Source organism: Eurytemora carolleeae, unplaced genomic scaffold (assembly GCF_000591075.1).
Source record: "Eurytemora carolleeae unplaced genomic scaffold, Eaff_2.0 scaffold1274, whole genome shotgun sequence".
NCBI lineage: Eukaryota > Metazoa > Arthropoda > Copepoda > Calanoida > Temoridae > Eurytemora > Eurytemora carolleeae.
Window position 1 is genome coordinate 59,896 of NW_019397166.1, and position 27,244 is coordinate 87,139.

At 32.8% G+C, this 27,244-nt stretch overlaps 3 protein-coding genes across 6 annotated transcripts in view; all 3 read right to left on the minus strand.

Moving 5' to 3' along the window:
- Positions 1-361, minus strand: part of LOC111712448 (motile sperm domain-containing protein 2) — a 13,202-nt gene extending 12,841 nt beyond the window's left edge. Inside the window, exon 1 of the mRNA XM_023487051.1 lies at positions 277-361. The gene's annotated coding sequence lies outside the window, so the exon portion shown is untranslated. The remainder of the gene's footprint in view (positions 1-276) is intronic.
- LOC111712449 (nuclear-interacting partner of ALK) lies at positions 321-8,017 on the minus strand. Its single transcript, XM_023487053.1, has 10 exons — positions 7,501-8,017; positions 6,538-6,652; positions 6,143-6,251; positions 5,483-5,578; positions 5,054-5,134; positions 4,653-4,756; positions 3,578-3,672; positions 3,001-3,068; positions 1,501-1,615; positions 321-819 (listed from the first exon to the last, which is right to left on the minus strand). The coding sequence occupies exons 1-10, from the start codon at positions 7,657-7,659 to the stop codon at positions 712-714; spliced, it is 1,050 nt and encodes a 349-aa protein (XP_023342821.1). The 5' UTR covers positions 7,660-8,017; the 3' UTR covers positions 321-711.
- On the minus strand, positions 7,632-27,148 carry LOC111712447 (conserved oligomeric Golgi complex subunit 7). 4 transcript variants are annotated; one of them, XM_023487050.1, is made up of 25 exons: positions 26,816-27,148; positions 25,574-25,953; positions 24,781-24,884; positions 24,229-24,276; positions 23,830-23,916; positions 23,111-23,183; positions 22,908-23,009; positions 22,393-22,481; positions 22,126-22,197; positions 21,718-21,905; positions 21,093-21,201; positions 20,792-20,893; positions 20,280-20,335; positions 18,596-18,699; positions 16,258-16,319; positions 15,744-15,841; positions 15,331-15,397; positions 14,966-15,068; positions 13,357-13,495; positions 12,881-13,027; positions 12,043-12,105; positions 10,927-11,008; positions 9,729-9,778; positions 9,099-9,195; positions 7,632-8,587 (listed from the first exon to the last, which is right to left on the minus strand). In XM_023487050.1, exons 2-25 carry the CDS (start codon positions 25,661-25,663, stop codon positions 8,521-8,523), a joined length of 2,199 nt encoding a protein of 732 aa, XP_023342818.1. In that variant the 5' UTR covers positions 25,664-25,953; positions 26,816-27,148; the 3' UTR covers positions 7,632-8,520. The 4 variants fall into 4 exon arrangements, with proteins under 4 accessions (XP_023342818.1, XP_023342817.1, XP_023342816.1 ...); XM_023487049.1 differs by having other exon boundaries at positions 25,574-26,000; XM_023487048.1 differs by having other exon boundaries at positions 25,574-26,079.
- Positions 27,149-27,244: the final 96 nt, after the last annotated feature.

A 27,244-nucleotide genomic window follows, 5' to 3' on the forward strand; every position in this document is an offset into this window, starting at 1 on the left:
CATACGGTATAAACCGAACTTCAAATAATAGAATTAACCCATGCTTCAGAATTATTTGAAAGATTACAGATTAGATGGTAAGAAACTTTTTATTAATAAATAAACAAGACAATTAAAAAACAAACAGTACAAAGTTTGTACTGCCACAGAATGTCTACTGGAGAGTTTTAGGCTTAGGACCATCAACCCTAGTGCATCAAGAGCCTTGATAATAATTTTCAGGATGAGATGCCCCCCCCCCTCTCTTCTTCTAATAGGAAGTACCTTCAAGTATACCTGAAGCAGTTTAACTCGCCTATGTGTTCAAGCTACACCATTGATTCTGAAATTACAATTTATAAAATACATAATTTAGGTTGAGCATTAATAATAAACTAGCTTTTTAAACTAGATAAACGTCGATTTGCCAACCTTCCATAAAAAACATTTATCACGCTAGAATATGAGGATTCTCCATAGTTTACTTTGGTTTTAATGGAGAATAAGTCAATTTGATCGGCTTTATCTTCACTCGATCCCTTGATAAATAACTTGATTGATCACAAGAAGCTCTATGATGATTATAACTAGGCCTAAGATCAAGGCTACGATTGATCCTGGATTTAAAAAACCCTAAGATCAATTATATAATTTCCAGGAACAAGAAATAATAGGAATATATGATCACCAGAATAACCGGAAGGTCCACTGATCAATCGATTGATAAATTTTTCACCAATGATCAATAAGGTCACGAACTTTTCTCAGAACGGAGAAGGAGTCCTTGGCAACCTTAGATCCACTATCACCCATCTCAGTTGTTATCAGCTTCCGATTCACCTTAAACAATTTAAATTATGAAAATAAAATTATACCTCCTATTATGTTAAACCGGTTTTTTGTTTTTAATTTAAAGATAATTTTCTAATTTAGTTATTTCTTATAACAGGACGTTAAGAAGCCTTAAATAGATCTTACACTACAAATAGTTAAAATTAAAAATGGCAAACCCATTTTATTCCAGCTTGCAAGTTTTTTTTCTATACAATTGAACCGGTCTTTGTTCTTTTTTGACCTTAATTTAATGCTTTGTTGTTAATCTTTGTATATTTACTTTATTTCGGTTTTCTTTCTTTAATTAAAATATCAGTATTCAGTAAACTGATTCGTTAGAATAAACTTTGCTTGTACAAGGGAAGGTGGTGCGTACATGAAGCATATTACTAATCTGAAAACATACACAAAGGTAAAACGTTGCATTTGATTAAAGAAAATTTAATTTTTGTACGCCAAAAAGTTCTGTCTGGAATCAAAATATGAATGTCAAATTCAAACTGAAAACACAAAGGTTAATACTTTTTTGTTAAATGTGTTTGAATTGCTCACTTTATTTTGAAAAAAAAATAATTGAATTTTTATTAGACTGGGTTCCCTTAAAAAATGTCAGCCCATTCGGTCCAGCCGTTTGACCGGCTATAGGGTACAAATATAGAAATGTCTTCTTTTATTAAATAGATTTACCTGTCCAATAATATATCTCCAACCAGGCAATCCATCCCTTTTCTGTAGGAGAGGGTTCCAGCTAACATGCTCCGTTAGAGGGTTAAAGTATTTCTTCCCACCCGGAGTATCCGTCCTACAAAAATACTTTATCAAAGGGTTTAAGTATTTATTTCAACCCGGAGTATCCGTTCTACAAAATATGCTCCGTCCGAGGATTACAGTGTTTCTTCCCACCCAGAGAATCCGTCCTACAAAATATACTTTTTCAGAGGGTTAAGTATTTCTTCCCACCCGGAGTATACGTCCTACAAATTATACTCCGCCAGAGAACTAAAATATTTCATCACACCCACTTAATATACTTTTCAGTGGGTTAAAATATTTCTTTCCACTTGGATTATCCGTCCGACAAAATATACTCTTTCAGAGGATAAAGTATTTCTTCCAACCCTGAGTATACGTCCTTCAAAAAATACTCTTTTAGAGGAATAAAATACTCTTTGAGAGGGTTCTAGTGTTTCTTTCTTCCCGGATTATCTGCCCTACATAATATACATCGTGAGAGGGTTCGAAAGCATTGTTTACTTCCTGAGTCTTACAAAACATGTATTCCGTCACTGAATTTAAGTATTTATTCACACCCAAAGTCTACAATCAGTCCTAAACTACGCTCTGTCAAATGATTTACGTATCTCTTCCCATCCGGATTTATCAGCTGATATGAGCCAACTAAATCACAATTTCTCATTTGACTAAACTCCAAGTTCAAAGTTCAAAGAACCCGTGTCAAGTAAGACATTTTGTAATATCTCTTTCAATATTAATAGCAGCCGGTTCTATTTTTGAACGTAGACTCATATAATTTGTTAGGAGCAGGATATGAAGTCAGATTGTCGATATCTCTTTCCGGAGTCTTGGAACCTCTGAAAAGTGACCTCCGTCGGCTCCGATTTTTTATCATTCATCAATGTGTTAGATAATAATATAAATAATATTTTATCTTTTCTTTTCCTCCGACATTTTTTATCCGAACTTGTGAATTTTTGCAATTAATAAAAAATCAAAAAAAACGCAATTTTTGACACCCTGTTTAGACATCAAAAACGTGATAAAAAAAATAATTTTTTTTAATGTGTATTTTAGGGGTCATTGGGAGTATATATTTAAAAAATGGGCTATTTATGTCCAACGAGGCCGAAGATAAAAAATCGAAGCCGACGGAGGGCACTTTTCAGAGGTTCCAAGACTCCGGAAAGAGATATCGACAATCTGACTTCATATCCTGCTCCTAACAAATTATATGAGTCTACGTTCAAAAATAGAACCGGCTGCTATTAATATTGAAAGAGATATTACAAAATGTCTTACTTGACACGGGTTCTTTAAAGATTTGGGCGTGATTAAGTATTACAAGATTTCACATAACATAAAAGTATTGAGTCAAAATCAAAGTTCAGTAACCTTTCAAAAATCACCATTTTATGCTTGTTTTACAACCTCGAAATAAAATCGTAATACCTTTTTTCCTGAATTGTTTGTCCTAATTCTTCTGCTACTCGTCGTGCCTCAAGAGCATCCTCCTCTTCCTGTAAACGTGAATTGTTAGTCCTAAGCAGTATTGAGGTTTTGCTGGTTATACTAAGGACTTCAGTTCATTAAATTCGTATCCATCCAGCTCATCAATATTTCTTTTACTGCATTCAATGTTTATTAAATAAAATCAAATTTAATGTTCTAATTCCAATATATTTCCAACCTGATAAGTGTAGACAATTGATATTTCAAAATTTGATAATTTTATCTGGCAGAATTCATATTTTGAAATATCATATATCTAGGAAATCGGGTTGCAAAGGTATCTAGGAAATCGGGTTGCAAAGGTGTAGGGATGAGAAAATCTGAGTTTCTTTTGGAATAAATATTGGATGAATTGATGGATCAATTCTTAATTTCGTATTAATTTCTTAACTAAAACCGAAAAGCGAGGAAATCGCCATAATTCATAAAGAATTTAAGGGTAATGTTGTGAAGCATTCAGGTATGATACGTAATTTAGTTTTCTTAAACGTAATTTTTGATATCCAAGTTTACTAACCACAATACTGACAAAATTCCAGACCCCTATCCTTCTGATCCCGTATCCGTCTTGGAGGGTGTCCTCTACCAAACCCAACCTCCAGCCACATAGAGCTAAACACAAATAAAAGAGTTTAACAACCACATAGAGCTGAACACAAGTAAAAGAGTGCAAAAACCCCAAAGAGCTGAACACAAGTAAAAGAGTTTAACAACCCCATAGAGCTGAACACAAGTAAAAAAGTTTAACAACCCCAAAGAGCTGAACACAAGTAAAAGAGTTTAACAACCCCATAGAGCTGAACACAAGTAAAAGAGTTTAGTAACCCCAAAGAGCTGAACACAAGTAAAAAAGTTTAACAACCCCATAGAGCTGAACACAAGTTAAAGAGTTTAAAAACCCCATAGACCTGAACACAAGTAAAAGAGTATAGCAACCCCAAAGAGCTGAACACAAGTAAAAGAGTATAGCAACCCCAAAGAGCTGAACACAAGTAAAAGAGTAAAGCAACCCCAAAGAGCTGAACACAAGTAAAAGAGTATAGCAACCCCATAGAGCTGAACACAAGTAAAAGAGTTTAGCAACCCCAAAGAGCTGAACACAAGTAAAAGAGTTTAACAACCCCATAGAGCTGAACACAAGTAAAAGAGTATAACAACCCCAAAGAGATGAACACAAGTAAAAGAGTATAGCAACCCCATAGAGGTGAACACAAGTAAAAGAGTTTAGCAACCCCAAAGAGCTGAACACAAGTAAAAGAGTATAGCAACCCCAAAGAGCTGAACACAAGTAAAAGAGTATAGCAAACAACCCCATAGAGCTGAACACAAGTAAAAGATTTAAGCTGTTCTAAAGAGATTAAAAAAAAGTTAAATATGAATAATTATATTGTTTTTTAATTAAATCAAAGCCAACCAGGCACATTATTATTGTTAAAGAAAAAGTCGTGTATTTTTGCATTTTTGTATAGATTCTAAAAATACTAAATTATACAAAATACATGAAACCGCCTAAAAACAGTCCTTCTATGAATCATACAACATTTTTGTTAAGAACAAAATAATTCAATGAAACTTTACAAAATTATGCTGACCTAGGATACAGCTAGTTTCCCGAACTTGTTCATCCTCTATATCCTCTAGAGCCTCAGATCTTAGTTGTCTTAAGGAGATGCACCAGGCATCCTTTACATCACTTCTAATACACGACAATATAAGGACTTTAGGTCGTCTTTCCCTTACGGGGCATTTCCAGAATAAGCTTAAAGATAATGGCAAAAAAATGCCTGTTCATGTTGGAATGAACGAAAGAAAAAAAGTTTACGTGAAAATAGAATAAATGAATACTAATGCAAAAAAATATTAGGAATTTTAGGTCGTCTTTTCCCAACGCGGCATTCAGTTTTGATACAATTTATTGTATTGACAATTGATAGAAAAGCTACTTTATTGAATGAATGCATAAGGATGAATGAAATTAATAGAATAAAATTACTTGATGAATGGAAGTTTAAGTCCCAGAGTTGAAATCTCTAAAGCTTTAGAGGCAACTGCAGTAAGATCAGGAACCTGGGCTCTAGAAATATAAAACTTCTTTTCTCTCACAAATTAGAGGGTCAAGAAACAAGATTAAAATATGAGTTTTTCCATATTCGGAACTAGTTTATTTCTAATCTAATCCAGCAATAACAGATAATTTGGCTAAGAAAATATTAGCAAAACATGTACAGTGTTTAAATGTCAGAATTAGATCAAAGCACAAAAAGTTTCCCAGTGACCCCTCCCACCTTTCAGAGTCCCTCCACTAAAGTCTCCCTGAATCAACTGGTGTCATGTCTCGGTTTGCCTTATATAGTCTGTACGTGTACTGTACTGCCATGCTCTATCAGCTTTAAAGTCGGCCCGGTACAATGAACCCTCTCACCTTGTCCAATCTATTGGGTTTGGTGAGGCTGCCCAAGGACAAAATTCAGCATGAGCTGAAACCAATCTTTCCACAGCGGTTACAATACAACTCTCCCTAGTTAACAATTTATATCAATGTTTTTCTTGGAAACTACAAAAAAACAAAGTTAAACAATATCAACCAAAGGCCAGATTAAAAAGAGAGCTAACGTAATCTTAATTAACAATCTGTTTTTAAATTTGTAAATCCTCCTAGCTTTAAAATTGGCAGATCAGGTAGGTTTTGATCTAATTGGCAGATTTCCCCTTTGTAAATGGTAAATTGTAAATAAACAAGTGAAGTGGCCTGGCCCAAACTACGTCTGTCAGAAATCCCTTTAAAATAATTTAAAACTACATTAACATTCCTTTTATTAAGAAAATACAGGGTTACCCACAAAAGATAAGACTTTAGAGATGACTACACGGAACTTTTAATGTCTGGTTCCTCGTATTTACGTTATTTTGTAACTTTAACCTTGCCAAACCATTAAATAAGCCATAAAAAGAGACAAAATTCAAGGCAGAAGACTTAATAGGACAAGATCCGTGATATTGTCCTAATAAATGAGTTTTAGGTCGTCTTTACAGTCTCATACTTTGTGAAAACCCCTGCATTAAAAGTTGTATCCCATCCCACCTGATCCCGGAACTAGGAGCAGGTACTGTTAGGTTCAGATTCTCTTGGCAGGAAGCACAGCGAACCATAAACTCATCTTTAGTTGAAAACCACCCGTGTCGAGATATTTCTAAAATAAGTTTGATCTATAATATTGCTTGTCTGTTTGTATGTATCCATAAAAGTCAAAACAGCACAACTAATCAGTCCCACCATTGTTGTGGCAACTCAAAAGGTTTATGGCTGGACAAAGTTAAAGATTATTACATAATAATTTTGATAGATTTCAAAGTCCGACAATAAAAACTTTTCTTTATAATTTCAACTAGGAAAGAAAGCTTAAAGAAAAGTCTTAATACTTATCTAATAATGCTGGTATATCTCTGCACCAGATAAAATCTCTAATAATTATCTACCTAGAGGGGATAATGCTGGTATATCTCTGCACCAGATAAAATCTGTAAATGTTGAGACGCGTTGTAGAAATGCGGGAGCTGATAAACTGTTACTGTTCACTATGGTGCCATAATCCTGCAAAATTGATTTTAATATTTCAAGAAAAAGATAAAATAATTTAATGATATAATTTAAGAGTTCATTAAAGTGACTAAAAACGTAATTATAAATGACACTGCTGTGGTATAGTGGCATATCCGATTAACAACAGTACCCTTGGAAGCTTTTTCTGATCAAGTTTAATTAGATATCCTTGTGTTCGTTTATAAGAACTGTTATCTTTGCATTCTGCAAAAGTGATTTTGCACATTCACAATGGATAAGTTGTAAGAAACACTTTTTAAACCGGAAACACGACGTTAGACTGCACATAATAGATCAAATAAAGGTTCCGAGGGTACTATTGTGAATTGGACATGCACCCCTTTTCTTTAAATGAAGGGTCACTTACAATCAAGACGATAGTCCATTTAAGCTATAAGGTAATATATGTTGAACAAATAAAATAAATTACCAAAAACAAAATTAATTTTAAAGCAATTTTAGTGCAAAGATATATATTGTATAAATATGATTATTAAAAAATAAAAATAGGATTAAGGTGTGCTTTGGATTTAAATTATACTGAGGCTGTGTACCGTTTGATTCTGTAAATATTAATTTAGTAAACCATTAATAAGACTACTGTCAATAGTAAGTTGTTTAAATTCTTAAAAAAATCTTCATTGGACAAAAAGATCGATCAAAAATATCAGATCTGAAAATATCGTTTTTCTTTCAAAATTATCATGAGTAAACGCTATACTTCTAAATCAACCATTAGCTTGAAAATAACTTGTAAATATATAGAAATTTAATATACAAGAAAGTAACATTGTTGCGAAACTACTGAAAAGCCTGAATTTAACATGACACCGACTTACATTCTTAGTTTTCTTAACAGGAGATTCCACATCTTCATCAGAGTGCGAGTGAAGACGTTTCCGTTTATAGTCACGTGACACGAAGGAACCAATTAGTTCTCCAATACGAGTTAATTGCGCCATTTTATCTCTCTGAAATTTTCTAACGTATAAAGGCATAAATAATACATTTTAATTTAATCTAAAAATAAATAAAAACGGTCCAAGATTTGTCCACGTATTTTTAAATGATCCTTTAGTTAAAAATGCGTAATTAACCTAACGATAAATAACTGTTCAAAGTCAAACCTTTTATGTTGTTAACCCCTGGATCAAGGATAGATATATTATGGAGATTTACGGATTTATTCAATTCCTCTTCGATATCCCGCCATGGTATACTTTGCAGGGACAACCGAAATTTGCCTCAAAATTTGGGTGAGGAACTCAATAAAACCCTCGGTCTTAGCTTGGTTTAATCATTTTAAGTTAAATGGGTTGACTTTTTGAAAGAAAGTGTAGGAAGGTTTCCAAAGCTAGCCTCTTATATTTTGAAAGAACAAAAAGGCAGACCAAATTAAAAAATATAATGAAGGAGCAAAATATACATATAGAGATAATTCTGATTATAATAGATCATTATTAGATAAAAGGTTTAAAGATTATCTATGTTAATCGTTAATGGCATTCATAACTTGAAGGACTATTTCAAATTACGTAAAAAAATCACTTTAAATATCACAGTTTTATCACGAATATAATTTCATGTGTACAAATAAAATAATTAAACAAAAATGTGAAAAATAAATCTACATAATACGACGATATAAAAAAAACATGTTGATCAATGATCCCTTGAGATAAAAGATCTTAATTGTTAAAATAACTATTTGATATTTTCAAAACCGAAAAAGTTAATTTTGGGTGATCATTACAATAATGATTCATGATCTTGATGATTTAATTAACCATCATTCCCTTCAAAACCTTTAATACATCCTAGAGTGATCGTCAGATGAATGATCTTGATGTTTTGGATGACTATTCAATTCCTCGAATAGATTTTATAACTTGAACAATCTTGGCGGGGTAACCGTTGCTTTCTTCCCTACAAGTGAAAATATTGTAAAAGTTAAAATCTTAAAGGGATCAACTGCAAGCGTAATTTCAAGTAACCATCCATGCAAATAGTGCAATGCCCGAATGGTATTCTTTAAACCTATGTATGCACATCGAGTATAGAGATCGGTGTGTGTAAATCCATCGAAAAGCCTTTGAATTACAGTAAAACCCGGGTGTACGCTTCACACAGTGTGAACTTGATACAGCTGATCAGTTACTTTTGTCCCTTGAAATTACTTAATATTTTATGCCAAACACGATTGTCAAAATTTCAAAAGAAAATATTCATTTTCAGCAAGGCCTGGAAAGTATATGTTCGGTAACCTAGTTCAGTTAAAGGTCAAAAGTGCACTGTTGTAAATCCAGCATCAGTCCCTTTAAGGAGGACAAATTAAATTCACTTAATTTCCGAAAGTTATCTCTATAACAGCATACATTGATTTGACAGTAAAAATCTGAACAAAAAAACAAATCTATAAAAAAAAGTGTGAAATCACCTGAACCCCGTCAATGGAATCCTAAGGAGAGCTGACGCACTAGAGAGGTCGCTTGAGAGAGGGTGTCCAAGATCATCTAATATATCTCCCAGGCACCCTTAATTCGAACATGACATGTCATGTCATGTCATGTCATGTCATGTCATGTCATGTCATGTCATGTCATGTCATGTCATGTCATGTCATGTCATGTCATGTCATGTCATGTCATGTCATGTCATGTCATGTCATGTCATGTCATGTCATGTCATGTCATGTCATGTCATGTCATGTCATGTCATTGATGGCGGAGAGTGATTCAATTAGTGGTACATACAGTAAGTCGGTCAAGCAGGTATCTAAGTCATACCATTAGCAAATTAAGTAAGTAAAACAATTACGTTGCCAAAAAAATTGTTTTGAAAAGCAACAGATCCATTGAATTTTTGGAAAACTAAGGGGAGATTGAATAAGCAATTGATTGAATCAATCGTTTAAATTCTATCTAGAATTTTGTAGAGAATTTGACACAGGCGTCATACCGAGATTAACATAATGCAGGAGGATAAAGATGGATCAACTCATCGCTGTGCTGCCTGCTGTGCAAAACAGAGAGAATTAACGAATTTGTAAAGGACATTTCATATTTACCGATATCAACTCCCAGCTGTCTAGTTGAGTTTGCACTAAGGACTGGCAACCTAAATGTTTGTTAGTTTAGATACATGCAGCTGAGTCCGTTCCTGAATCCCGCAATAAGTCATTTATTTCTTCCATCGGGATTACATCTTCTAAAGACCGTGTCTATGCGTCGTTCATTGGTTATTATTATGAGAGTTGACCAATGAGGGGACCGAAAATGAAACAGTTTCCGTAGTAAACATTAAGAGGTATTCCATTTAGCAATTTAAACCAAAAGTTTAGACCTTAGATATCTGACAATCTTTGTTAGAAAAAAACTCCGAAATATACGATCGATAAATTAGTTTGAAAGATGATTGGCAGTTTTAAAACAAATAAAATGACTAGTAACAAAATTAAACAAAAGATACTTATTAAATATTATAACTGTGATATTGACTTTCGAGATCCTAGTTTTGATATATTTATTAAACAAAAATACAAGAAAAATAAACAGTAAAATCAGCTCACCTGTTAATAATAAACTATGACAATATAAAATTTAGTTGAGCCAAAAAAAAGTTTACTGGATACAAACTTAAATTTTCAAATTAAAATTTGCATTTAAAAAAAATTCAATTATATTAAACTATTCCGTTTGTTAAGGAACAATTGTCTTAAGTTTGTTTTGGGTTCTGCTCGATTTTGCCTGAATTTAAGAAAATAGTACGATGAACACGTGAAAATGTGAATGATATGAACAATGATGACCAGAACTATAGCTGAACTAAAATCATTTACAGTGAAATCAAGAAATTCTCATTATACTCCAATAGGAGTACTGAGGATCAACACCACATAAACATAAACATAAACATAAACATAAACATAAACATAAACATAAACATAAACATAAACATAAACATAAACATAAACATAAACATAAACATAAACTTAAACATAAACATAAACATAAACTTAAACATAAACATAAACATAAACATAAACATAAACATAAACATAAACATAAACATAAACATAAACATAAACATATTAAAGGGACTGTACGAGTAATTTCAAGTGACCCTCCATTATAAAGTAGCGTGTACGATTTCCAACACTAAACTTGAATCGGCATTGACCTCTTTGCATGGAGGGTCACTTGAATTTACGCTTACAGTCCATTTAAACGCTATTTAAAATGCTAAGGATCTAACTCCGGGTTTACCTGGGTAACTGATCCAGGTATGTTCTACAAGTGGAGGCTGCAATACATCCAAGGATAAAATCAACTGGGGAATCTCTATCCCCTGAATACAAAGATATATAGTGGTCAACATATAACTGTGGAACGATTTTCGTATTCTTTATTACTTCATTAGTATATCTTTTGTTTGTTTTTGATCGTAAAAATATTATGTACATAGAAAAACGCTACACTAATAAAATGTAGCTTTTCTCTCCTAGCGTTTTATCTGGTAGCGTTTTTCTAGTATGATCAGAAATAAATTCTTTCAAAATCTATACGATAAATAAACAAAATATTGGTAATACAAAAAATCAAATCATATCATAACTCCAAAACGTCGAATTAATTATTATTTGAATGAAAAATTAAACATACGTTGTCACTTCAGCATATAAATTGAATTATTCTTTTTCTTAAGAAAACAATATTAATATTAGGCTGAAGGTAGTTCAACGCATGAACTTGTGCTTTCTTCAACTGAGTGACAATGTTTTTATTTTAATGTTTACTTCACAGGAATTCATAATTTCTAAAATATTTCTGAGAGTCATACAGTGTGGCCAACATCATAATAGATCTTGCACAGCTTTAAATATTTCTGAGAGTCGTACAGTGTGGCCCATATCATAATAGATCTCGCACAGCTTTAAATATTTCTGAGAGTCATACAGTGTGGCCCATATCATAATAGATCTTGCACAGCTTTAAATATTTCTGAGATTCATACAGGGTGACCCACATCATAATAGATCTTGCACAGCTTTAAATATTCCTGAGAGTCATACAGTGTGGCTCATATCATAATAGATCTTGCACAGCTTAAAATTTGAATTTGTTGGACGAAAACTTCAAATATAAAAGTAATTACAGCGAGTTAAGAGTTTTACAGCCCCTAAAATCATAAAAAAGATTTAACATTTGCTCTAGTACAGGCATTTTAATTCCAAATGGGATATTTAATCTTGAACGACTGCATTATTTTTGCGTATTATTGTATAAAATAAAAAATACATATTAACTAAAAACAATATAGGAAACTCTGTTTATTCACTCCAGAACTTCAGACCTGATATCCTAATTAATCTATTTATTTGCCTGTATCAGTAGAACCAGGAAACTCCCCGCAACGGAAGGCCCTGGCCAGAGTGACAGTGTCTCCTAAATAAAATTTTTTAAATTGATCGATCTTAAAATCTTAATTGGACGCAAGGAGTTAAACTCGCCGGAAGGTTATTATTTATCTTTGGTTCAATTTTCTGTCGTTTTGTATTGTAAGAAATCGGATAAATCTAACCAGATACCAGTCTCCCTTTGGTCCAATTTTCTGTCGTTTTGTCCAATAAGAAATCGGTAACCAGTTACCAGGCTCTCATTGGTCCAATTTTCTGTCGTTTTGTCCAATAAGAAATCGGATAAATCTAACCAGTTACCAGGCTCTCATTGGTCCAATTTTCTGTCGTTTTGTCAAATAAGAAATCGGATAAATCTAACCAGTTACCAGGCTCTCATTGGTCCAATTTTCTGTCGTTTTGTCCAATAAGAAATCGGATAAATCTAACCAAATACCAGTCTCTCATTGGTCCAATTTTCTGTCGTTTTGTCCAATAAGAAATCGGATAAATCTAACCAAATACCAGCCTTTCTTTGGTCAAATTTTTCAGTTTTGACTAATGGAATATCTTACAAGAATTAGAAATCAAGACTTTTAAATTCATTTCCCCTTACTTCATTTCCGAGCCCAGAGCATAGAGATTGGATTTAACTCTGATGTTTATGCATGGTCAGGTCGATATTTGCGTCTCATAAAAAAATGTTTTAACCGGATTTGGGAGGTAGGTCAAGAGAAGGACTGAGCTATAGGTATCTACCAATCCTTTAATCTTTAGAGTTCAGACTTGAGCTCCCTTCCATTCACTGTCAATTTTAAACTAACCCGTCATATATGGCTCTAGATGTTGAGGCAGGGTCATCAAATATTCTCCAGTCTGTGTTATATACTCCTGGGGTGAGAAACTAAACTCAGGTAGATCCGCCTCCAAACTATACTGTCCTCCACCCTCCGCCGTCCAGCTATCAAGACCTTAACATTATAAATTGATGTATCCGCCTGCAAGCTATAATGCCCTCTGCTATCCAGTCTTATAGACCTGAATATACATATGTATATTGATATATCTGCCTCCAAACTATACTGTTCTTCGACATCCGCCAACCAGCCTTCAAGACCTTAAATTTGATATATCCGCCTCCAAACTTTACTGTCCTCCGAAGTCGAGTCTCCCAGATCTTCTACAAAAACATCAGAATATCCACCTCCAAACCTCCACTTATATATATAACTCTTCACTCCTCATACGTGAAGTCTCTTAATGTAGTAACTTAAAAGTGTTTCTAAGTATTAACTATTACCGGGAAGTTTCTCTAGTTGAGAGGAGATTGGATGAAACATGACGTTAAATGTCGTCTTCTGTAACTCAGCCGAGACTGATGAGAGGAGTTCCATTGCCTGGTTTAAGATAGGGGTTGAAGAACCGGTTCTTCCAGAAACCTGAACAAATTCAGGCGTTATGTTAAATATCGTTTGGTCAATATAATATGCTCGGCTCTGTTATTAAATAAATTAAAGTTTATAAAAAGGACGTTCTAGACATATCAACGAGATCTATAAATTAACCTACAAATCGACATTTTATGAAATCCACAGAAAGCATTATTAAATCAAACCAATCATGAACTACAACAATACATCCAGTCAATAAACCAAGTGAACTACACACAGGGTCGGATCCAGCTCTTTGAAAAGGGAGGGTCCAACTCTCAATAAAACTGTGATGGGAGGGGGGGGGGGGAGCACCGAGCCCCCCACAATTTCTTTTAAGGAATTAGCTGTGAGAGTTAGTATTTTAAGAACTCAAAATAGCAAATTACTCTTAAATATGTAAAAATATTGCCACCTTAGAAGTTTAGAATTATACTTTCAAATTTTTCGTTCAGGTATCTCAGGGATGAAAAATATTGATATACAAAAGGATAGCAAGTAAATTAGCTCAAGGATATCTCATTTTACAAAAAAAAAGTTTTTTACCAAATACTATCATTTAGAGGTGTGCATTGTGCACTGTGCAATTTTGGGAAATTTTTCTGAAATCATTTTACAGAAGCAATTTGTATTCAATTTGTATTTACAGAAGCAGATTGTATTCTTCTTGGAATTTGAAGACATAATTTTAAAATGCACGTCTTACAAAAAATGCCTCCCTCAGATTTAAAGATAAAAATGTAAAAAATCACTAGTATCAGTGAAAATCAAATTTTTAAAAGCATTTTAAAATGGATATCAATAAATTCTGCGTGAAAACCGGCGTTCAACAAATTTACAGAGTTCAAAAATATTAAAAATTGGGTAAGCTATGGTTAAATTCTTTTTGTTAAATTTTCTCTATCAGAATTTTGTTAATTAAACTTTAAATTTTCATTTGTATTAGTGGTTTTTTAACATTTTTTATTGTTACAGCCCATTTCAGGAAGCCATTTCAGGGAGCCATTTCAGGGAGCCATTTCCGATTTTTAAACATTCATTTTTAAAACATGCCAATAAGAATTCCGAGTAAAATACAATTTTGCTTTTGTAAATTTTCTGAAAAATGTCACAAAATTTCACACCCCTATTTTGCTGTAATGTTACCAAAAATATTTATCGTTGCATTTATCATGATAAACTTAATTTTTAAGATCGGAAAGAATTATATTTAATAACTTAGTGTTGTTTATAACATTAAATCTACAGTAAACTTTTAAGTTGGTCTCTAGAAAATGTGGGGGGGGGGGGGCAAAATATAATCTTGACCCCCCATGTTTCCCAAAAGTGGGATCTTCAACCATTGACCCACCCTCCTGCATTAAGCAATGTCATAATTGTAATCTAAATCAGAGCTTTCGATAGGTCCAACTATCATTGGTCATTTCTGATAGGCGGAACACAACAATAGGTTTCATTCGGACACTATAGGATAATTACCTTCGTGTAAAGTGTTGTTAGAGCCTGAATCCCTGCTGGGTTAAGGAGAAGAACATGATGCTGGAAGAATGGATCCTCACCTCCATCAGGTCCTAGGTAGCCCCTAAATTAAACCAATACTATACCTAACGGAACCCAACTAATATTATTGTTAAAAACAAACAACCCAACATTCAATGAAATGTGGGTCGACCGAACAGTTTATTTATGGACAAAATTAAGGAGACTAGTTCATGCGGACTTTCCAAAACATATTCATTGTTAAATCTCTTTAATTGTATAATAGTTTATCATAAAAACATTAAGTGGCCTACCACAAATTTAATCGTGGACCTTCATTAATCAAAAACTGATTTAACTCCTACCTGGTGGACTCAAGAAACATCAAGGACAGGTTCATATCCAGCTCCTCCATCTCCAACATTAGATCTCCTTTTCAAACCAACACAAATCAACTCTAATTCAGACAAATCAAATTACATATAGGCGGATCAAATCAAAATTAAATAAAATTTGAATGAAATCAAAATCAAAATCAAAATCAAAATCAAAATCAAAATCAAAGTCAAAGTCAAAATCAAAATCAAAATCAAAATCAAAATCAAAATCAGAATCAAAATCAAAATCAAAATCAAATCAAAATCAAAATCAAAATCATTCCGATAGTACCAGTTTATCAGTTTGAAAAAGAATTTTATTCCCTATTAATCAAATCATCAAATTGAACCCAAACAAATCTGTACAAAAGTTATCCAGCTAAAGTTTGTGTGATGGTTCCCTGTTGTCTGTATAGCGGCTAGACAATGCTGTAAAACTGACCAATCATCGTCAACAACAGTTCTTCTTCTTTCTAACCTCTTCATCAGCTTACGATACCTTATACAATCAATCAATCAATTATATTTCTTGTTTTATACAATAATAATGTAAATTATGAAATAATCTTGATGTATTCTTTAAATAATGCATCAAGATTATTTCATCGAGTTTAAGAATTTACATTATTTCATTCTTTTCCTCATAAGATTAGTATTAACTCATATTTGTGAGGTTCTATGAGTACATGAGAAATTAGATTTAAAGAGAATTCTTGCAAGATAGGTTTACTACAATGGAACCGAACAGATATGATATTATAATAATTGCGTGGATGAACCCATAAAAATCAATAATAACGCTGATAAGGTTTCTTAGTGTACAGTTTATACAGAGGATAATAAATAAAAATCAATAACACTTTAACCAACTTTAACCAATGTTTTTTGACAACATTTGTATTTAGAGTAGCTGACCTATCCATATGTTTATCCAGGACGGATCGGATTGCAAGAGAAAGACCTGGAAATCCAGTTCCCTGAAATATAATTAGAAATGTAAACATTGTCCAAAATTCTTGAAATCAAAATAATTTCAATTCTATGATAGTCGGATACAATGCCAACAATTACGCTTGAATGTAGTATTGTGGAGAATTTTTTTAGGATTCATTTGGGACTTAAAATAAAACGTTTTAATAATGTATAACTAATGAGTTTTAGCGCAAAGTCAACTTACAAAATCATCCATTTGGGTGGAAACGTTTTGAGAATCGATATTTTTTAAATTAATAACTAACGACAACAAAAAATGTTTCAAAAATTCTACAGTAAACTAATATGTTGTTTAGGAACTGGTTAAGAAAATAAAAATTAACTTTTATCGTCGAAAATAAGTAATATTATAGATGACATTTGAAGAATTTGTAGAAATCTGCGAACAAATGAGACTAAGAAATTCAAAATAATGATGAAAAAGAAATAATTGATTCTAACTTAGATTTATTGTCAATTTTCTATTGAGAATTATGTTCATAAACATCTAATTAACTGTGTTGTATTCCGGATTGTTTGATATATGAGTGAACAGTCCCTTGAATCCAACAGGAAGCCAGATGAGTCAGTACATCCCGGACCGCTGCAGCGTAGACACAAGTCACACTGCACATAGCCGTCCAGGGACCTGTGCTACATATAGCGCACAGAAAGCTTACAGAGAGTATCCTTGTGGACGAGATCTACATTGAAGAAGATGAACCGGGTTCCCAACATAATAAGGAACCCTGCCGTTGTTGGAGAGCTGGAACTAGATGGAGATGAAGTTGATCCAGCAGACGTCACCCCCTTCGTGAGCGGGAACGCCCCCATCATCACTGTCCCTGCTTCAGCAGATGAAGAAGCAGATGTAGAAGTTGTGGCAGGCGGAGCTGTAGGAGGACGAGATGAGATGGTAGACATGTACAACTTCCTAGGCGAGATTGTGGAGAAGATACAAACATTCAACTCCACCATGCAGGGAAGCAGTAACTCTGGTCAGCCACTAGTGGTCCCCGATGATAAACTGTGGGACACAGAGGCGGCCTGGGATAGAGAGTTCAGTCTCTATCCAGGTGCAAGCAGGAGTGACATTATCTCTCGCTTGTATAGACAGGTATGGGACCTGCTCCAGAAGATGAAGGAGCGTGTAACCCAGCAGACCTGGAAAAGAGAAGATCAATATATTGTAGAAGGTTTGATCAACATACTGATCTTATCTGTACGCAATAATATCATCTCTAATGATCTTATAATAGAACAACCTAGGAAACCTTAATATTACCAAGGGATCTAAGGTTTATGTTTAGCTATTATTATGTACATGATATATAAGTATGCATTTATAAATGTAAGATTAAATGTATCAATAAATATACTTATACATGTGAATGATTTTATTACTAGGGTGTTATTTATGTACGTGCATTTAAACATATAAGGCTATCTCGATATATGGAGATAGCTGAAGTATTGTAATGCCAGGTTACAAATATATATGACAGCGCATGAGGAGTTAGGCCCGCGGAATAGGACTAACCCGATCTGCAATGTCAACAGGTTACACACATGATAGATATAAACAGGTTTAAGTACTTGTATAAATCTTATTAAGTGTAGATTTTAGATACAAGTTCAATGCACGTATTTGTGGTTCCCAGATACCACAACTGTAGAATTTTTGATACATTTTTCGTCAACGATGTTTAATAATAAAAAAAACCGATTCTCAAAACGTAACCACCCAAATGGATGATTGTGAAAATCGGCTTTGTGCTCGAACTCAGAAATTATAAATCATTAAAACGTTTTACATGTCTTAAATGAATCCTAAAAATTTCTCTACAATTCTACATTCTAAGTTCAACTACCATACATTGCCGGTCACTCCCTTTTAAAGATTCACATAAGTAACCCTTAAACGTTTGTTTAAACGAAAATGCTGTAATTATCCCTGTTTATCTATGTACATTGCAGAGGGAAATTAAAATAGTCAATTGCAGTTCCCAACAAAAGTAACCTAATTTATGCAGCAGAGATAAAGTCGTAAATTAAGTGATTTTCTCTATCTTAACAACAAAAAAAAACCTTTCTAATTCTTAATCTGATAGAAGAATCAGATGTTGTTTTTTAAATGTTTTATTATATGAAAATATGAAAAATGAAAGTCTGTGGTCATTTGATAACTAGAGTGTTGCTTGTAAAAAAAGGGGATAAAGCTAGAGGGTGATCAACTTAACAATTCTAAATTCTAGTTCAAGCTGCATTATGCAAAGCTAACCTTAGTAAGGGAGGAGCAGCGTGACCCCGCCTCTCTACCTAAACTGACCAGCTTGCTTACAGAACTAGTCAGGCTGTGAATCTCTTCAATTGTATCTTTACTTCCTGTAAACACAATACTTTAAAATTCAGTTCTGCATTAGTTTAATTGACAAAAAAGAAATATCAACTAAAAAATTCGCTGTAAATATTAAAATTTAAGAAAAGAGAAAAAAAACAAGATCCACAATAAAATAACGAAAACAGACAAAAAAGTTCAAAATTACAATATGATTTTCGAAGATTTGTTGGAAAATATGAAAAATCAGACTCGAACCGGAAAGTTTTTGTTTCACCTTTTAAACATATTTTTTAACAAAATTTTATTAATATTCCAAATTCAGTGCAAAAATCCCCTTAAAGGGAGTGACCGGCAATGTATGGTAGTTGAACTATGATTGAAGCAATATATTAAGAAATTTTTCAGGATTCATTTGAGACCGATCAGACGCTTTTACGGTGCATATTTGTTCAGCAAGAGCGCAAATTCTATATATAAAATCCTCATTGATTGTCCATTTTGGAGAATATATTCAGGTTCACACCCTTTGATAATGGTAGATGTCAAAGTCTACTATAGTCAACAAGTATGGGTTCACACCCTTTGCTAATGGTGGATGTCAAAGTCTACTACAGTCAACAAGAATACATTGCTACTTTTGCTGAATCAATATGTATTTATAAGTTCAATTAATGCATTCCTGATTGATTTGATTATTTGAGTGCTGACTAAGTATTTACTTGTAAATCCACAATGAATGTATATTTAGTTGAGATTTCAATATGAATAGTCTGTTTCAACAAATACCAATCAGAAAAAAATATTAAACATTATATTTTCAATTTTCTTTCGTGTTTTATTTTAAGCTGAACCATTAATATTATTATTATTATTAAAGGACAACCCATCATTCAATGAAATAGGGGTCGACGCTCCTAGCCGCCGAAACGTATCCATTATACATTAGTATTTTGTATTTTGTGTTTGAAGATAAATCCTATAACTACTATAAATTAAGAATCGGTTTTAGAAAAATTCTTCAAAAAACGACGAAGAAAAATGTAACAAAATTTCTACAGTAAACTAATTAGATGTTTAGGAACATATTTCTCATTAGAAATTTGTCCATAAATCAATGTTAGAATTAATTTTTTTCTTTTTCATCATTATGTTGATTTTCTTATTTTTATGAATCTGTTTGCAATTTCTTTAAATTCTTCCAATGTCGTCTTTTCATTGAAAATTCCAGGAAATCTACAGAAAATGGTTTTGAACAATGAGACATTACAGAAACCAAATGAATAAGATTACTTATTTTCTCAACCTGTTTCTTAACAACTAATTAGTTTACGGTAGAATTTTTTCTTACATTTTACGTGGTCGTCATTGCATAATCTAAATAAAACCGATTTTTAAAAATCATCCCTCAAAAACGGACAATCTATGAGGATTCTAACGATTACATATGCGATTTTGCTGAACAAATATGCACCATAAAAACGTCTAATAGCTTTCAAATGAATCCTTAAAAAATTTCTCAATACAACTGCAATATCAGCTCAACTAACATTGCCGGTCACTCCCTTTAAAAGGTTTTTGACAAAGTAGAAATATATTATTATAAAAAAATTGAAAGCATCATTTCCTGAAGTCCACCCTGCCATCTCAGCCAACATCAGCTGACTTTCAAGCTCACCATACCTTAACATTTCATAATTCAACAAAACTGGTTCATAATATTCAACTGACTAGGTACACATTCTGATAATTAACACATGAATAATGAAAATAGCTTGTGACATAGATATTGTCATATCAATATCATTACTGTCCAATACAGTGGCACCCAGAAAGTTGTGGAATGGTTGCCGTCATCTTTACTTCTTTCAATTTTGATCAAAAGCGAGAACGAAGACGATGGTCATTCCGGCTTTCTTGTTACATCGTTCCAAATAATAATTACATAAAACAATATCTCACATATATTTAACTAAATATGATAACATTATCATAAAATATCGAAGACAATAATTCCAGAGTTGTTTCTTAAAAATATGAAAATAATCTTAATTAAAATAATAATAAACATGAAAATTATCATATTTAATTCAGGAATGATGATGAAAACCTTAATTATTCTTTAACTTGAATATTTACCTTTCTACATAAGGTTTGTAAGGAGCAAAGACGACTTTAGCAAGATCTCTTAAATTGACCTCAGTGCAACCTTGTAACATGGGTCGCAGGTCAGCAACAAACCTGAAGAAAACATTCCAACTTTAGTTTTGAGGTTAGAGGGTGAGGGTGATAAGTAGGAATTTAATTATAGAGGGAGGAAAAATTGCAAGATCCAGACTTTGTTTTTATTTTTTTTCCCACTCACAAAAATAAACCATATATATTCCCTGAAGGTCATGGAATCTAAATAAAAACACCCGAAGAATATATAACCCTGTACCTATCTGTCCTATCTCTAAGATCTATTAGGAAAGTAAGAACATTGTTCTGTAGTTTTATCCCAGCTTCAATACAGAACTCTAAACTTGGATCTAGGCTCCCAAGAACATCTGAAATTGAATGTTTAAAAACATTAAAAAATGCAGAGCCTTTCAAAATTTACATTCCTTTTTAAACATTTTTTAAAAAATTTCCGATAATTTTTTAACTTTTTTACTCAGGTCCATTTTTACCATGTTTAAATCACAGATTATTAAGAATTAGAATCAATGTAAATTCAATTAAATGAATTAAAATCAGGTTTCTCTTAAACAAACTTGGTGAATTGTTTGCAATCATAAATCGCTAAGAAACAGAGCGGAAAACTTTAGAATTGTGGATCAATGCTTGATCTCTTCTAATTAATCTGCAGATTAATTTAATCTTATATTAGTATCCAGGAAATGTCTTCAGTGTCGATTAGAGAAACAGAACAATCAATCAGAAGCCAACAAGCGTATTATTGGTTCGGAACCCCGCAGTGGATATCAAGATTTAGCAATCGGAATTGATAAATAAGGATATCCGATGCAGTTTAATCACATTTTTTAAATGGGAGAGGGGGGAGGGCTGTCAGATGAACTTACCTGTAAGAACTGTACACATGACTGTATCCGGGTTCTCTAGAGGGAACACCTCGGCACACCAACTCTTGTTCTCCTCCACCAGGTTTAAAAGCTCCTTGTACAGGTTCTCCAACCACTCCAACACACCCTCCTCGGAGGTGGTCACAATCTCAGTCCACTTCTGCACAATACCAGCTCGAGTGCATTTACTAAAACATAAATAACAAAAATAAAAATAAATTACTTAAAAGCAAACCCGTCACGCCTCAATTTCAGTATCTATTTGGAAGAATATCCCTTGAATTATTCAAAAGATATAAGAAAAAACATTAAAGCCTCCCTCCCCAACCCTCCCCTTTTTACAAAAAAATCGTTTATATTCGCACAAATATAATTTATTTTACCCCTGTGCCCTTGAGTGTACTCTACCTGTAGTATTTTGTGAGCTGATGATCCCGCTCCATACTTCGGAATATGGTGACCAGCCGGCTAGCCGCCGGCCTAAATAACAAAATTCACGTTTCTACATGTTTTGTTTATTTCAAAACTGACATTATTTATGTAATTGTATTCTCGACTTATCACAACTTATTTAGAGTTACAGTTTTTAAATATTAATTTTATAATTAAGTTTCATCTTCTCATTGTGGAAACAAAATCAACTTTCGTTCTTTTCAAAAATCCTAGTTTCTAAACCTGTTCATATTACTGAAAGCTGCCACCAGCTGAGGACTGAGAGTAGCTTCAAGTCTATTTCTCAGAGATTCAAGATGATCAACACGATCCTGAAATAGATTCAAGATGATCAACACGATCCTGAAATAGATTCAAGATGATCAACACGATCCTAAACTAGATTCAAGATGATCAAAACGATCCTTAACTAGATTCAAGATGATCAAAACGATCCTTAAATAAATTCAAGGTGTAGTCTTGTACATATTCTACCTGGTAGTCTGCAGCATTCTGTGTAGTCTAGTACATATTCTACCTGGTAGTCTGCAGCATGCTGGAGTAGTCTATTACATATTCTACCTGGTAGTCGGCAGCATGCTGGTGTAGTCTTGTACATATTCTATCTGGTAGTCTGTAGAATGCCGGAGTAGTATAGTACATATTCTACCCGGTAGACTGCAGCATGCTGGTGCATTCTTGTACATGTTCTATCTGGTAGTCTGTAACATGCTGGAGTAGTCTAGTACATACTCTACCTGGTAGTCTGCAGCATGCTGGAGTAGCCTGAGGCTAGCTTGCATCCCGGTCAGCTTCTCAGCAACAACATCAACCTCATTCTTCTCAAACGCATCTTCAACCTTAATGAATAGAAGAGATGACTGAAGTTTTAACTTACTGACATGCTAAAAAGAATAATGATAAATAAAGTCAAATTCACGACGCGACATGACACTTCTACCTGATTATCCAGCATAGTCCAATTATCTGCTTCTTGCAGTGCTCTGCTTGTCTCAGATAATCTCTCCTTTACTCTGGAAAAATATAGTTCAAATAAAGCTAGAACTAATAATCAAAAACACAAAAGGAGATTGCTCACTCATATGAATTGAACAATAGATAAATAGTATGTCAACGCCAATGCACACAAGTAACCGCCCCTACCAACATTCCTTGGTGTCCTTCTGAATTCTATAGATTATGTATTAGTAATAGCACTTAATCTATAAGCCATCTCAGTTTAGGAGACCAAGACAGCCAACGGGGTAGTGTTGTTAATCGTTATGGTTCGTTGTTACGGGGCAGTGTTGTTAATCGTTATGGTTCGTTGTTAACAACTTTTAATAAATCTACCCACACTTCAGAATTGTATTCGGGTAACTATGCAATAATTTTAATCTAAAAACAAAGAAAAAAAAACTATAGTTTTAATACTTTTGTTTTTGGGTTAATTTTTTTTGCATATGTTTTCTCTCTGGGTCAAAATTTGGCACAGCGTAAGAAAAGCTTATCATTGGAATCAACTATTCTGAAAACATTTGCCTTTCTTATACTATGCCAAATTTTGACCTTGGAAGAAAATATATGCAAATCAAATCAGATTGCGACAAAGGCACCAGTAGAACGGGGCAAACGATAACATTTTGCTACACAATGTCATTAATAATATCTACCAGCTACCTATCCATCTCAACTAAGGTATGCATGTTCTGCTCTGTCTCCTTCTCCACCCTCTCCACGTCAGCCTTCACAGCCGCCAGCTTATCACTACAAGTTGTTTTCATGTCAAATCCAATCCAATCCAATCCAAAAAGAAAAATCTAATCAAATCGAAGAAAAATCCAGTCGTTCTTAACAAAGCGCCTCTTACCAGCGGATTCTTAAACAATAAGAACATGCCTTATTCAATTAATCTAAAGATTGCTAAAGAATGTATTTTAAATACTTAATCTATATTGATTTTATCTGATCGCGTCTAATGGGTCAAAAATTTAAGATAGAAACGCCATAAATCGTGAAAAACGCGGAATGAATTAAAAAATAATATTTTTTCTCCACATTCTGTTCATAAATCCTAACCTTAAAAGAGAAGCTTCTTGCTGCAGCTGTTCAGCTTCCCGTACAACTCTACAGATAATTTTTAATTTATCGTGATTACTCATAATTATTCGACAAGTAAAAGTATTCAATACATAAGCTTTCTATTCCCCTATTTCATTAAATGATGGGTTGTCTGCTATTAATAATAATAATTACAAAAACTAAAACTCTTTAAACAACAAGTTAAAACGACTCAAAATCTAATGAAGAACATGAAGAAAAGAAAGAGTTGAAACCTTCATAAAGAAATGTTTAAATTAAAATTTGTTAACATTTTACTTTCCAACATTACCAAAAATTCAGCGATTTGTTTAGAATATTGAAAAATCTTAAGGGACAGACGCTCTTTTTTCATAGTTATCAACTTGTCACTAAAATATATTCATTCTTCCATATTGGTTTATATTTAGCATTTAAGATTATTATGAATCAGTTTAATGATCAAAATCTACATAAGAAAGACCTAGAAATTTGACAATTGAAAAAAAATATCTAGATTTGTTGAAAAAATTTCATAATTATTTACTTCACCTAGGAATAGACTGAACCACGGTCTGACATTGATCTTCCAAAGCAATATTTAATTTAGAAATCATCAGCTGTAGTTTCATCACCAAACTACTAGCAGCAGCTTCCTGAAATAATCAGGGGTTTATATTTTAAAAAATTTACCCCAGGGGGGGGGGAAGATTTATGAAGATCTTAAAAAAAGGAAAAAAATGGACATGAAAATGAAAAGTTTTTTTTTCATAATTTTTCATATTATTACCCAAAAATTTATTTATTTTCCCCAATTCCGCTAATTAAACCCTAAAAAACATAAATATATTCTAGGGGAATACAAAATGATTTTTCAGGAAAATATACACTCCTGTATATAATTGGACAAACTTGATACAGAATAATGAAAGTTTGTCCTTTAAGGGGACAGTACGTAGTTACGTTCGATAAACTGTACATATACTTGGTGTTTAGTAAACTGTACATATACTTGGTGTTTAGTAAACTGTACATATACTTGGTGTTTAGTAAACTGTACATATACTTGGTGTTTAGTAAACTGTACATATACTTGGTGTTTAGTAAACTGTACATATACTTGGTGTTTAGTAAACTGTAAATATACTTGGTGTTTAGTAAACTGTACATATTTAGTAAACTGTACATATATTTGGTGTTTAGAGAACGTTTAACGACTGTACAGACCAGGCCCAATTTTTTGTGGTTACTCGCATGATTCCCTAGGTCAGAAAAAAAGTTGCCCCAATTAATTTCTAATTTTTCTTAAGGAAATCCGCCAATTAAAGCACTGTAAAAATAGCACCTTAGATTGCGTAGAATCAGAGTTGCGTAGAGCCTTGTTTATCCAATCCTTAGCGTCATAAGAGTCGCCAGAGAAAGCTGCGACGTCCATTTCTGATCTGAAATGACGAGGAACAACTTTTTATTAAATTCATAGAAATTTATTAAAATCCATAGAAATCATCACAGAGGGTTTTATATTATTTCTATAAAACGATTAGAATCTAAAATAAAATAAAATTTACAAGCGAGTAACATAATTAAAATTTTAATATAATTAAATTCATTAAATAAAATGAGCTATTACGAGGCCTGAAGTGAACTAGGCCGACATCAAGACATTATATAAATCAGGTTTTCTATTCCATGTTTCAGATCTATCTTTGTTCATCAGATAAAATGCTTTATTTAAAATTTTGACACAATTTTGCGAGTTGCACAATGCACAGCTTAGATTGAGAGAGATTAAGTTTTAGTTTATTGTTAAGACAAAAATATGCACAAGTAATATCTTAATATTCTGCAGGCCTGGTTAGTGTTATGAACATGCTTTTAAGAATGTAGAACATAATAATCAAAATGTGAGGCAGATTCAGTCAATTTGGCAGGGATAGAGAGTAAGTAAGAAGTAGTGATAAAGTTAAAGCTATAAGAGATTGAAAATTAATTAGAAGATGAAGGATAATTAAATATGTACTAAAGGAGAAGAAGGATAAATAAATATATGTACTAAAGGAGAAGTGGGATAAATAAATATGTACTAAAGGAGAAGGATAAATAAATATTGAAAATCTGAAATGCCACTCTATAAATGGAGGGTCACTTAAAATTACAATTCCATTTCCTTTAAAATGGTTTAAAATGGTAAAGTTTGTAGGTTTCTTTGTCTTTGGTAAAAACCGTCTTTACATTTTTAAGAATTTAGAATAAAGTGAGAGAAGACAATTAACAACAATTTGTTTTGATAAAAGAAAAAACATTAAATTTAACGTTTTACGTGTAGTTTTTTTCAGTCAGAGAAATACATGTCTACTATAGTGATTAAAAATGTAAATTTAATTGGAGAAATCATGTCTCCGGAGAAAAAAAAAAAACTAAACCCCAGCCCAGAAAACAAGGACGTTTTGTGTTTTAAACCAATATTTGAATTAAAAATTAAGACAAAATTTGATAAGAACCTAACAAATTGAGCGAGTCATTTTATTTGTTTTGCCAATTTTGTTGCTAACGGAGCACTGAGCACTGAGCAAGCATAACAATTTACTTTGTTGAAGCAATAATCAGAATCTGGTAAAATTTGAAAACGTAATGCAAACAATTATAATTAAAGCATAAACTATACGAACGATGAGTATTACAAGTACAGGTAACGAAAAGGTTGAAAAGCCTTTCATATTTTTAGGTATGTATTTCTTGATAAATCACCCCCTCCCTCATTTTTTGGAAATTCGAAAGGGGAGATAATCTTAGAAAATATACACCCCTCATTCTGTTATGAGTTAAATATTAGATCTAGAATATAAATATGAACGATTTCTACATGGAAACTTAAATAAGGTTGAAACGTTACCACATCATCTGTAAACATATACGATGCACGCATTTAGTTGTAGAGTTCTAAATATATTATTAATTATAATCTCAGTAGTTATCTTATAATCTCCACTAAATGTATTTATCATGATTTTTTATA

Excerpts from the sequence above, each read along its gene's own strand:
- LOC111712447 (XM_023487050.1), bottom strand. The coding sequence starts at position 25,663 with ATGGACGTCGCAGCTTTCTCTGGCGACTCTTATGACGCTAAGGATTGG. Across the intron at positions 13,028-13,356 it reads TCAACTAGAGAAACTTCCCG|GTCTTGATAGCTGGACGGCG; the intron begins GTAATAGTTAAT and ends TATAATGTTAAG. Across the intron at positions 9,196-9,728 it reads ACAGCTGGGAGTTGATATCG|GGTGCCTGGGAGATATATTA; the intron begins GTAAATATGAAA and ends GTTCGAATTAAG.
- LOC111712449 (XM_023487053.1), bottom strand. The coding sequence starts at position 7,659 with ATGCCTTTATACGTTAGAAAATTTCAGAGAGATAAAATGGCGCAATTA. Across the intron at positions 6,252-6,537 it reads ACCAGCATTATCCCCTCTAG|AAATATCTCGACACGGGTGG; the intron begins GTAGATAATTAT and ends AACTTATTTTAG. Across the intron at positions 5,135-5,482 it reads AACCCAATAGATTGGACAAG|AGCCCAGGTTCCTGATCTTA; the intron begins GTGAGAGGGTTC and ends TTATATTTCTAG.